General features: G+C 40.5%; 1 protein-coding gene across 1 annotated transcript in view; it reads right to left on the bottom strand.

Moving 5' to 3' along the window:
* The window catches only part of LOC142503479 (vitellogenin-1-like), a 75,167-nt gene extending 64,765 nt beyond the window's left edge, over positions 1 to 10,402 (bottom strand). The window contains exons 1-4 of the mRNA XM_075615727.1: positions 10,364 to 10,402; positions 10,157 to 10,180; positions 9,735 to 9,886; positions 8,139 to 8,390 (exon numbers count right to left, since the gene is read on the bottom strand). Of these exons, the coding sequence (XP_075471842.1) occupies positions 8,139 to 8,174 (36 nt within the window). The 5' untranslated portion in view covers positions 8,175 to 8,390; positions 9,735 to 9,886; positions 10,157 to 10,180; positions 10,364 to 10,402. The remainder of the gene's footprint in view (positions 1 to 8,138; positions 8,391 to 9,734; positions 9,887 to 10,156; positions 10,181 to 10,363) is intronic.
* Positions 10,403 to 12,910: the final 2,508 nt, after the last annotated feature.

Here is a 12,910-nt window from a genome sequence, read left to right as displayed (position 1 = left end):
ATAGTGCATTTAGCGGGGTTAGCAGTTAGTCCAGCAGACCGAACTGCGTCGAGCACAGCTTGGACCTTTGGAAGGTGGGACTGCCAATCTTCACTATGGATTACCACATCATCCAGGTAGGCGGCAGCGTACCGAACATGTGGTTTTAAAATTTTATCCATCATTCTTTGGAATGTGGCGGGAGCTCCATGTAAGCCAAAAGGCAGCACCTTATATTGAAAGAGGCCGTCTGGGGTTGAGAAGGCTGTTTTTTCTTTTGCCCTTTCTGTGAGGGGAACCTGCCAGTACCCTTTTGTTAGGTCTAGGGTTGTGAGATATCGGGCTTTGCCCAGTCTCTCTACAAGTTCATCCACCCTGGGCATAGGATAAGTATCAAATTTTGACACCGCGTTTAGTTTCCGGTAGTCATTGCAAAACCTTGTTGTACCGTCTGGCTTTGGGACTAAAACTATAGGGCTGTTCCACCCACTTTGGGATTCCTCAATTACGCCTAGTTTTAGCATTTTTTTAACCTCTAAACTTATAGCCTCTCTCTTGGCCTCTGGGATTCGGTACGGTTTAAGGTTAACTCGGACCCCCGGTTCAGAGACTATGTCATGTTTAATTACGTTAGTTTTACCTGGCTGTGTAGAGAAGATTTCTTTGTTCCTTCTCACTAAACTCTGGACCTCTCGTTTCTGATGCACGGACAGTGTTTCAGCTATGCTAACCTCTGGGTCAGTTTCTTGATTCTCTGACGGACCTGGGGGTACTAGGGTTAACAAGACCTCTCTATCTTTCCAGGGCTTGAGTAGGTTTATATGGTAAATTTGCTCAGGTTTCCTCCTACCTGGCTGCCTTACCCTATAATTTACTTCTCCCACTCTTTCCAAGACCTCATATGGCCCATGCCATTTAGCAAGGAATTTACTCTCCACGGTGGGAACCAGAACTAGTACCCTATCACCTGGAAAAAAAATTCTGACCCTAGCACCCTTATTATACGTATTCCTTTGTGCTTCTTGAGCTTTCTCCATGTGTTCCCTCACTATGGGTAGGACTGCAGCAATGCGGTCCTGCATTTGGGCAACATGCTCTATTACACTTCTGTAAGGGGTAACCTCGTGTTCCCAAGTTTCTTTGGCTATATCCAGTAAGCCCCTTGGATGTCGGCCATACAATAGTTCAAACGGGGAGAAGCCTGTGGATGACTGGGGAACTTCCCTAATGGCAAATAACAGGTATGGTAACAAACAGTCCCAGTTTTTCCCATCCTTATCGACCGCCCGGCGTAACATGCTCTTTAAGGTTTTATTGAACCTTTCCACTAAACCATCTGTTTGTGGATGATAGACTGAGGTTCTGAGATGCTTGATTTTTAGGAGTTTACATAGCTCTTTTGTTACTTGGGACATAAATGGTGTTCCCTGGTCAGATAAGATCTCTTTAGGAATTCCGACCCGGGAAAACAGAAGTACTAACTCTTTTGCTATGTTTTTAGCAGAGGTGCTACGTAGGGGAACTGCCTCCGGATATCGGGTAGCATAATCTAATATTACCAATATATGCTGATGTCCCCTAGCAGACTTTATTAGGGGTCCTACTAGATCCATAGCAATCCGGTCAAATGGTACCTCTATTATGGGAAGGGGTACCAATGGGCTGCGGTATGCTTTGAACGGGGCGGTGATCTGACATTCTGGGCATGAGGAACAATAGTTTGTAATTTCTGCCAGAACCCCAGGCCAATAAAAGCTTCGGAGAACCTTTTCTTTTGTCTTTTCCACCCCTAGGTGTCCCCCCAATGGATGACTATGTGCGAGGTGTAATACTACGTTACGGAATGTCCGTGGTACCAACAATTGTTTAGTTGTAACTGATTTTCTTTTATCAACCCGATATACTAGGTCGTTCTCTACCTCGAAGTAGGGGTAAGCAAGTGACCTATCTGGTTGGCCATGAGTACTATTCTGGTCCCGTATATTTCCCCTTGCTACCGCTAATGTGGGGTCCTCCCACTGGGCCTTCTTAAAACTCCCAGGACTGACCTCTAGGTCAGCGAGGGTCTTATCCTGTACTGGGGTGGTAAGTGCCTGATCAACATCTTGATTTGGGGTATTCCCTACCAAAGTAGTGATGGGGAAGGGAATTTCACAGCACTCCTCCTTTTCCCCCTTCTTATTTGGGCCCTCGTCAACCTCCATTTCTGAAAAAGGGAAAGGATTTGTTTCTTCTAACACTTCGTTATGGTCTGCTATTGAACTCTGGGCGCTATTCTGACCTGGGGACCACATTTTTAGAAAATGGGGAAAGTCGGTCCCTATTAACACATCATGTGCCAGTTTGGGTACAACACCCACCTTGAAATCTAAAGAACCAAATTCTGTTTCAAAAAAAACATCAACAGTGGAATATTCATGATTATCCCCATGTATACAACAAATTGCCACTCTTTGTGAACTGTTTACCTGTTTCTTCTTAATGGGCAATAGGTATTCGGACACTAGTGTGACCATACTCCCAGAGTCAAGAAGTGCCCGAACCCTCTTACCATTAACCTTTACAAATGCCCACAGATGGTTATTCAAGGGGTCCTCTGGGCTAGGGCCCATACATTGGGACAACAGCGAATAAGGTTCCACGCTGTTGCATTGCATGGGCTCATCATTTAGTGGGCAGATTTTTGCTGTGTGGCCCCTCTCATGACAATTTACACATTTAGGTACATAGTCTGTGTCCCACTTAGAGCCTTTTCCCGGCTCCCCATGTTGGCTATTGCCCTTAGTGTGCGAACCACTGTTGCTGGAGCGGCGTGAAGGTGGTCGCCGCTCTTCAGCGCCCCTTAACCCCGGTACCCTTTTACCGTCTCTGGAAGAGTCCTGGAACCTCGGATAGTGGGGTTGCTCCACGACTGTGGGTTGCGGGTGCTCTTCTGCTGCACTGTACCTTTCTACAAGGGCCACAAGCTCATCCGCATTGTGGGGGTCACTCCGACTGACCCAACGGCGTAAGGCAGAGGGAAGTTTCCTCAAGAACTGGTCCATGACCAACCGTTCCACGATGTGGCTTGCTGAGTTGATCTCGGGTTGTAGCCACTTCCGGGCGAGGTGGATGAGGTCATACATCTGGCTTCGGGTGGCTTTATCCATCGTGAAGGACCATGCGTGAAACCTTTGGGCACGAACAGCCGTGGTTACGCCGAGGCGGGCGAGGATCTCGAACTTCAATTTTGCATAGACGTTAGCTTCGGCTGGCTCTAGATCAAAGTAAGCCTTCTGGGGTTCGCCGCTTAGGAAGGGTGCGATTAGACCAGCCCACTCAGCTTCTGGCCATCCCTCTCTCTGTGCCGTGCGTTCAAACGTGAGAAGATAGGCTTCCACATCATCCGAGGGTCCCATCTTCTGAAGGTAGTGGCTTGCCCTGGTCATTTTCGGAACTGGGGCTGCCTCTGCCAGTGGAAGGTTACTGATAGTCCCCCTCAGGATCTCGAGTTCCTGCTGTAAGCCCTGAGCGAACCGCTTTTGCTCCTCTCTCAGCAGGCGGTTTGTCTCTTGCTGGTTTGCATTAGTCTCTTGCTGGGCTATTAACAGCTGTCGCTGGGTTTCACTCGCCTGTTGCTGGGCTTCATTCGCGTCTTTCTGGACAGCGACATTGCGTACCAGCGCACTCACCACGTCTTCCATCTTGTTTGGAGAGAGAGAAAAAAAAAACCTTCTTTTTTTTTTTTTTTTTTTTTAAAGTTCTTTAACCCCCAGACCTTTCAGTGTTCTGCCCGCATTCTCCACCATATGTGACAAACGGCTTACTCCGGGGCTCCGCCGTCTGTCCGGGACTGTTAGAACACGGTCTTTTAGGGTAGGTTAAATGATGAGACGTCACGTACTGTTCCTTTAAACAGGCTATGCCTGGTTTATTCAGTCCCAGGCACTGAGACTGCCACAGTTTAAACAGAAAACAAAGCCAAACAAAAAGCTGCTCGTCTGAGCGATAACTTAAACTTAGATGTCCCTGACTCAGAGTTGGAAGTGGCTTGTCCACTTCCACCAACAAAATAAGTACCTTTGCAGTCTTTAGACAAACTAACAGAATGAATGAAGCGATTTGGGAAAGAGGCTTTCTCACCCCTCTGCAGTTCAGCAGCCTTCCAGGCTCTTGGGCGGGGCCCAGAGGAAACAGGAAACAGGTCTTATATACCTGAACTCTAATCAGCATGACAGGTGACAGAAAACAGGCAGCAGACAAACTGTGGAATGGAGTGCCTGTACCACGAGGCTGCCCTGTTCAGCTTAGACAGGACAGAAACTGTTCAGTATCCTGGGAGCCCTGTATATGGAGTTTATTACCAACCCCTGGTTTCTGTCACAATATATATATATATATATATATATATATATATATATATATACACACACACGTGTTTTTTTTTTATAATACATAAACTAAACCAGTGGCTCCCAAACCTCTCCTCATGGAGCCCCGCCACACCAGCTCCTGAGCCAACCATACCACATTATATTCCTATGTAAATTAAGGAGGGAGAGGGAGTAGGGGTTATGTACCTTTTATTGGACTAACAAGTAGTTATGTTACAAGTTTTTGAACCTCTGAGGGTCCTTCATCTTTTTTACCCATGAAGGACCCTGAAAGGTTTGAAAGCTTGTAACCAAATACTTGTTGGCCAATAAAAGGTCACACTCCCTACTCCCTCTCCCTCCTTTGCTACTAAAGCTCAACCCCGTTAGTAGCGCGATCCGCTACAACACGGATCCGCAATTAACACGGTGTGAGTGTGGCTCCCGTTAAAAAAAAATGTACTGCTTTACACACACACACACACACACACACACACACACACACACACACACACACACACACACACACACACACACACACACACACACACACACACACACACACACACACACACACACACACACACACACACACACACACACACACACCATATATATAGCATATGCATCAGCTAATCGAATTACTCACTAGGGTTTTGTACATTTAAAATAAGCAGCTACTGACAAAAAAAATTCCTTTCAGTTTGATAGAAACAGCATTAAACTGTAAATGGGAAACAATGAAATACCTACAGCATTTATCCTCCCCGTCAGCCTGATGGGCCATTTAATAACAGGTAATACTGTACCTTTTTCCCCTCTTGCTGCTGCTTCCGACACACACACACACACACACACACACTTTGTGCCACTACTCCAACAAGATCTCCTCCTACTCGGCAGCCGTGAGATGCATGCAGCCCCTTGACAGCAGAGGGACCCACCACCTCCCCAAAAACTTCACAAGGAGAATAAATGTGGGTGCCAGTGCTTTGGAGCTTTTCACCACCTGCCCTTACTGGGATCAGAAACATACTGTACAACAAAAGGTGTTCTGATACCCAAAAACACCTGATAAATGAACAATGCTATGTCAACTTACACACACACACTCACTCACTCACTCACTCACTCACTCACTCTCTCTGTTACAGCACTCTGTTGCTGGTCTGCCTTCTCAGTAATGTTTGCTGCTCTGCTCCTTCACTTGTCTGAGATTCCTGTAGCTTTCAGTGCTAAATTAGCTTCCTTTTCCTCCCTCCCTCACGTACTCTTCCCTCCTACCTTACAAATCTCTTCAAGATCATGTCAGGAGTGAGCGCAGCAGCTCCGCCAGGGGAGGAGAGAGGGGGGGCCTGCTCCCGGTCGGGGGACTTGGAAAGCTCATGTCAGGAGAGAGGGGGAGAGCGCACCGCAGCAGCATACTGACACACACACACACACTGACTTACTGACTGACTGACACACACACACACTGACTGACACACAGACTCACACACACATTCTCACGCAGCCGGAAGCTGACTCTGAAGCAGGGAGAACTGACAGCTGCTGCTGCAGATGACAGGTAAGTCCTGTGTCAGGATGCCGCTGCGATGCCAGGTTCAGGGACAGAGGCCACCCCCCCCCCACACGGTCCCGGTTATAACGCGGTCTCATTATGTGGACCTTGAGCACCGTGTTATAACGAGGTTCAGCTTTACATGGAAGAAAGGACCAACATGGCTACCCACCCTTCTTTGTCATGTAAATTAAGCGCACTCACCTGTGAGCACGTGAACTGGTTATTCATTATACCTGGTGTGGCCCAGGGTCTATGAGTATCTTAATTGACAGAAATAATAACATCTCACTAAGGCACAATTCCACAGAGGTTTGTTATTGGCACGTTAAGTGCTTGCATACTGTACTTCTTCTAATCTTAATAATGCAGCGTTAAGTGCTGTTTTAGTCCGGAAAGGGCATTATGTGAAGTATAAAAGCCATTAGTGCTAATGATACGAGGGAGAGAGAGAGGGAGAGAGGGACGCCTATATTTCAGGGTCTGGATGGAAGCCATGCTATTTGAAGCTAGCGCGTCAGTGCTAACTTAACATGGCATTAAGTCTATGCTAACAGCGACCATGGTTTTTGCATATAATTAGCTTTGTGGATATGAGTTAACCTCAGGGAGAAGAATGTCCATTAATGATTTTGATAACTGCCTGTTATTAGCACTGAGTTAATTGACCTCTATGGATCTGGGCCAGAGAGAGATATGGAAAGAGAAAGATAGGAAAACGAGTGAAGAAAACCACAGAAGCAGGAGTTATTAGTGCATGTGTCCAGGAGCTGAGATTCTCTGTTTCATAGTAACTGTATTTGGAAATGGGACGTGGCAGCCCCTGTGACCGTTAGGAGTGTGAGCTGTCTCACGTGTCACTTCGGAGAAGTTATCTTAATATTTGTCATGAGGAATATGTTCTCAGAAGTAAAGATGTGTAAATTGGTTTGCACTTTAGTTTGTACATTTTTTCATGAAGTTTCGCCAGTTTCGCCACATTTTCATCACTTCATTAATTTTACTTATGTCTCACAAAGGGAAATAATCCTTGTTTAGTAATGGCAATCCTAAATTAACAGATGCAGCAGATGATAGTGCACCCATTATAATATGTGCTAAGGCACATCACTGCGGGTACTGCAAAATCACACGATAACAGATGCATTAACGCCTGCTATATCTATATGTGGCATAGTCCTTTATACCTTCCTAAACAAGCATCTAACCATCTCTTGAATATATCTACTGTATCTGCCAGCTGTGTCTCCATGGGTAGTACCTACATTCCACATTTGGAGTGCCCTTCATTTAAATAAACCCTTTTTGCTGCTGGTGAAATCTTCTTTCCTCCAATGTCACCGGATGACCCGGAGTCATCTATACTGTCCTTGGGATTAAAAGGTCCCCCTTTTTTGACTTTGAATATACTTGTAAATATATTAGTAATCATATTCATAGCTGATTTGATAATGTAAATAATACTAATATGTATATTCATAAATCAGACCTTTCACCCACTTTATTAATTTGGTGTCTCCTTTCCGTACTTTTATCAGTTACATAATGTGTTTTTTTTGTGGAAAGTTGCCCAAAATGGTACTCCATATTCAAGGTATAGTCTTACTATGGATCTATACCATGTCAAAATGAGAGTGTCTTCCCTTTTACTGTATCTATACTCAGTGTCATCCAGTACATGATAATATCATGGTAGCCTTGCAACTACTGACTGACATTGAGCACTATTGCAAAGCCTTTACTTTACAAGCACTCCTAAATTCTTCTCCATCAAACATTGACCTAATTTTTCCCATTTAGTTTGTAGGTGGCATGCCTATTGTTACTTCACAAATGTACATGTATCTGTATTAATCCATATCTGCCAATTAAAAAAGTGGCCCCTGTACAAATTTAGTCCAATCTGAATATATTCCATTTTATAACAACTCACTGCTGCCTCTCCTTCAACCAGTGTTTAATCCAGGTTCAAATATTTGCACAGAGATCAATTAATTTTATTATGTACACTAGCCTTTTTTTGTGGCATTATATCAAAAGCCTTTGCAAAATCTAAATAGATCACATCAATTGCATTGCCTTGGTCTATTATCCGACTTTCCTACTCAACAAAACGGATAAGGTTAATTTAGCAGCACACCGTACATACCAAGGGGGAGTGTTAAAGAAAAGATAGAGTAAACACTGAACAAGTCCTGAACATTCAAATGAGAACTGAATGGCAATGATTACAGTAAATGTCTTACCTCTTGTAAAGTATATGTATTTTGTCCCTTCTTCATGGTGAGCTGCAGGATATTCAAAATACCTCTATGGATATTAGCCACGTCATTTGGTACACCTTCCGGTATGTATATATCTCCAACCTGGCCACTACTGTATTCAAACTTTATTGGCCTGGTGAGTTGTTTTTCAAGGGCTTGAGTTAGTTTTGAAGATCTGGTGTATGGATCTTTGGGCCATATGCCATTAAATTCTTGTACTTCTAACTCATGGATCTAAAATTAGAAAAAAAAAATTAATTCCAAATACTGTAAGTATTTCAAACTATCAGTGAATATTTAAAAAAAAAATCTTCCTCTTTCAAATAATTGTTACCATTAGAACTGTAAAACAACTCAACTTATTAAATTACAAAACCTTGAGCATTATAGATTAAAATGCATAAAAATTTCCATGGTACAAAACTGATTTAAAGGAGAAATCAAAGATGGCAATTTAAAAAAAAAAAAATGTAAAAAAAGTTTATTATATATATATATATAATTGAAATAATTGAAGCAGGGGGTCTCCGGAGTTGAACCCCATTAATTTCAGCTCATGGGATGCCCTACTTATGGAGATTTTTACCTCCAAAGTAGGTGCCGGTAGCTGCTCCGGCTGAGCAAGCAGGACTTTCAAGTTAGAAGCTCGTGCATCACATGGGCCAATAGGAAGACGCATCGATGATGTCACAGCTTCCTATTGGCCCGCAGGATGGGAAATATCTGAACAGTGGACATATTGTGAACCTTGGCAGCCGAGGGGAGTGGTAAGGGTCTCCAGAAGCAGGGGGTCCCCAGAGCTGAAATTAACGGGTGCAGTTCTGGAGACCCCCTGCTTCAACCATATATATATAAATATATATATTTTTAAATCGCCCACAAAATGCCACTTTGGATTGTTGCTTTAAAACAGGCTCAGATTAAATTTTTTATAGTTTTGTTTCTGAAAATATGGAACGATTTTGTACACCAGTACTGACTGTAAGTGAAACTATATATATATATATATACATATATACAGTATATATATATATATATATATATATATATATATATATATATATATAATGTGTGCATGTGCGTATAAATATATATATGTATATATGTGTGCATGTGTGTATAAATTCATAGTGTGTGTGTGTGTGTGTGTGTGTGTGTGTGTGTGTGTGTGTGTGTGTGTGTGTGTGTGTGTGTGTGTGTGTGTGTGTGTGTAAAACTGTACATATTAAGTTGCTCAGATAGCATGCAGAATTTGCAGATTATAGATTGCCTATATGACTGCAGAAGCGGATGATTAAATAACAGCCTGGTGTTCCGTTTCTGAGCAATTGAATTGATCCAATAAAGACTTGTTGTTCAGCTCAAATTATTTTCTTTTGTGTTGCTGAGCAGAAAGCAGAACAAATCCTTTAAGTCCAAGGTTGGTTGATAGTTATCTGGCATATGTAAGAAATTGAATCAAGGGTATTTCCTAAAAAAAAAATTTTGATGTAATTGCATCCTGCTTGAGCAAGTAAACCATAAAATTAAACTTTTTCTTCCATACAGTTTTAAAAATGAGAAACTTTCTTTTCTTACCTTAAGGAGACAGCGCTTTGGCCCGGCACCACTGATTTCCACTTTACATTTTAGCTTTAGTCCAGCTCTGGCAAAAACTTTTTCTGGTAACCCACTTAGCACCACTGCTTCATAGCGGTATGTGTACGTCTTGCTCCTACTGAACTCCAGCTCTTAAAAATATATATTGTTAGTAAATAGCAGACAGTTCTGTATGAATGTTGGATTTTAGTATCATTTTGTAATGTTGCAATCAAGCTGTATAATGCTGAGTTATGAAGTAATTGATAAAGTTACAAGACATGCAATAGATGTCAATACAAACTAGTTAATTTGAGATGTTAAAAGCAAAAATTAAATCAATGGTAATGTAATTAAGTTTAGGACAATAACATTGTATATGTAATATTCTAAAACTTCTTAAGAAACATGCTTTTACTTACCATAGTGAAGCTGTGTACTTCCTGCTGTGAACATTAAATATATTGTATGTAAGTACAGATAATTAAACTAATCCATGTGCCTATATTGTTTACATAGCATTTGAATAAGATACACTACCCAAGTCAACAATTCCCAAATATTGTTTTTTTTTATCAGTATTTAACCCATAAATACAATTGGTAAAACTATTCTTTGCCTACACTTACCAGCAGCAAGCGTTACTGTCAGGGCAAATACTGCACCCCACATAGTGAAGGAGGACTGAGGTCATCACACGGTGTTCTCTTTTATAGGAAAGGCCCAATCGATCATGTGATTTTTTTGTTGGAACTATAAATTGATGAACAAGCATTTTTTAGGCTGGGTGTTGATCAAACTGAGAATAAATAACTTTGTGAAATCTATGTCAGTCTGGTGCTTCACCAGTAGCAGGACATGGATACTTCACCAGTACCAGGACCATGAAATGGATCACTACAAGGAGTGATTATGTATAATAACATTTGATTTTTTTTTTTGATAAAAGACATCAGTACAGTCAGCATAATGTCAACATAAGAAGTGTAGGAAAACGTAGCAGCAGCTAAACCCCATGATCATGCTTGTTAAAGGGGCTTATACCTGAATCGCTGCTGCTGCTGCTATGTTTTCCTACAATTCTGCTGTTTTCTCTATTTTTTTTATATTTCCCTTATGATGATATATTTCTAATAAATTGCACTATATATATATATATATATATATATATATATATATATATATATATATATATATATATCAACTGTAAATATTACTGTATGCTCATTTGCATGTCTTAGACAGGTCTGCAACCCTGTCTTTCCCCATTATCGCCCAGCATACAGTGCTGCCACTGCAGCAAGGGATTCTGGGAAATGATATGCAAATATATATATATAACATCCTCCTGGGAGCAGTGCGCTGATGTCTTTTTTCTACTTGTATTATTCATAATGGGGGTTTGTCAGGATATTACCTCCCAGACATTTATAGCACCTCCATTTTCTTGGTTAGCTGTTTTTTTGTATTGTTTTTGCACAGTTTTTTTCTTTTTTTTTAATGGCAATTACGTGTATGCTAATTTGCTTTACTGAAATGCCACAATTTAAAAAGTGAAATATGGTGCTTGCAATTTGTCATCGTACTCATACAGTATATTCAAAATTACACCGACTCCATGTCAATGTAAGTTCCATTAAACTTCTAACTGTCTATCCATCCAGATATTCTCCTGAGACACAAGATGGATTAACAGTTGCAATTTAGTCTTCAGACACATTAATTAATCTCAATATTTTATTTGTGTGTAACGAAATGTTGCCGCTTTTCCTTGGTCTTGTATCATTAGGTGGTTAAATCATTTCTGTTACTGCTCAAGTATTATTTTTACCATCTTCAGCGAAGTCCCCACAGTTAACATTCTGAATATTTTGTGTAACACTTCTGGCAAAGTAGCTTCTAGATATCATAAATATGTGGCTCACAAAGTGCATTTACTATGTACAGTAAAGTAAGAAGCTATGTTAAAGAGCTTTTCGAAATAATAGAATAATGCATTATTTTAAAGCTATCGCAGGGAGACGAAATGAGAAGTAACAATAATACTATTGCTAGTATGATGGAAGCATAGATTAAGCTTGACTGCAAGAAATAGGATGTTGTGATTGCATTGGTTGCTTTTAGCATAAGTGGAGCATAGAAACAGCCTGATTAACATGATTAGAACAACTGTGTTTCTTACTTTATTTTATAGTTCAAGTACAAGTTTGAAACGATGATTTGAAATGTTACAGCTACTAGAGTTTTCTGTCTGCACTTAAGTTATTTAATTCTGCTGATGTGACTCTTTGTATAGTGAAATCAGTACTTGTGATACCAGTTTTATAGACATCATTCAGTCTGGTTTAAAGGGATTATATATATATATATATATATATATATATATATATATATAATATATATATATATATATGTATATATGTATGTGTGTGTATATATATATATATATATATATATATATATATATATGTGTGTGTATATATATATATATATATATATATATATATATATATATATATATATATATATATATATGTGTGTATATATATATATATATATATACATACATATATACATATTATCTGGTTGCTGTGTGGTGTTTACATATCATAAGATTATCATACATTTTTAGTTTTGTTTTATATAGACATGGCACAACATTGTGTACTGTGCATACTGAAGTAGAACAAATACTGAAAATCAATATTTTCTTGTTTCCCTTTAAAAATAGATGACATGGAGCAGTAACAATTTATGACATATTTCTTTAAAAAAAAAAAAACGATCTGCTAGACAGTATTTGGATGAACGTATTGATTCGGTGCCAAGTGGTTAGAAACACACTGAATGGCATCTAATTTTAATGTCTGTATTTCTCTTATAAAAAAGGCAGTGTCTGCATTTTAGCAGAGACAGGCTAGTGCACAATGCAATATGTTTAAGCTGGTGGGAAGAATTAAGACGTTGTCTTACCAGTATGTAATCAGTAATGTATCACATTGAGAAAAGGAAGAGGCAAATAATGCAAGCCTGAGAGTAAGGGAGGGGTGGCCGATTCCAGTCTTCAAAAGCCACCAACCGGTTAGGTTCTCAGGATTCCCCTGCTTCAGCACAGGTGAATTTATTACTTTATGTGTACAGTAAGAGTCCTGCTGCATATGAACTTCAGAGCAGAA

Source organism: Ascaphus truei, chromosome 10, assembly GCF_040206685.1.
Source record: "Ascaphus truei isolate aAscTru1 chromosome 10, aAscTru1.hap1, whole genome shotgun sequence".
Lineage (NCBI taxonomy): Eukaryota > Metazoa > Chordata > Amphibia > Anura > Ascaphidae > Ascaphus > Ascaphus truei.
Note: the sequence above shows the minus strand (reverse complement) of the source record. Positions and strands in the feature narration are given on the sequence as shown.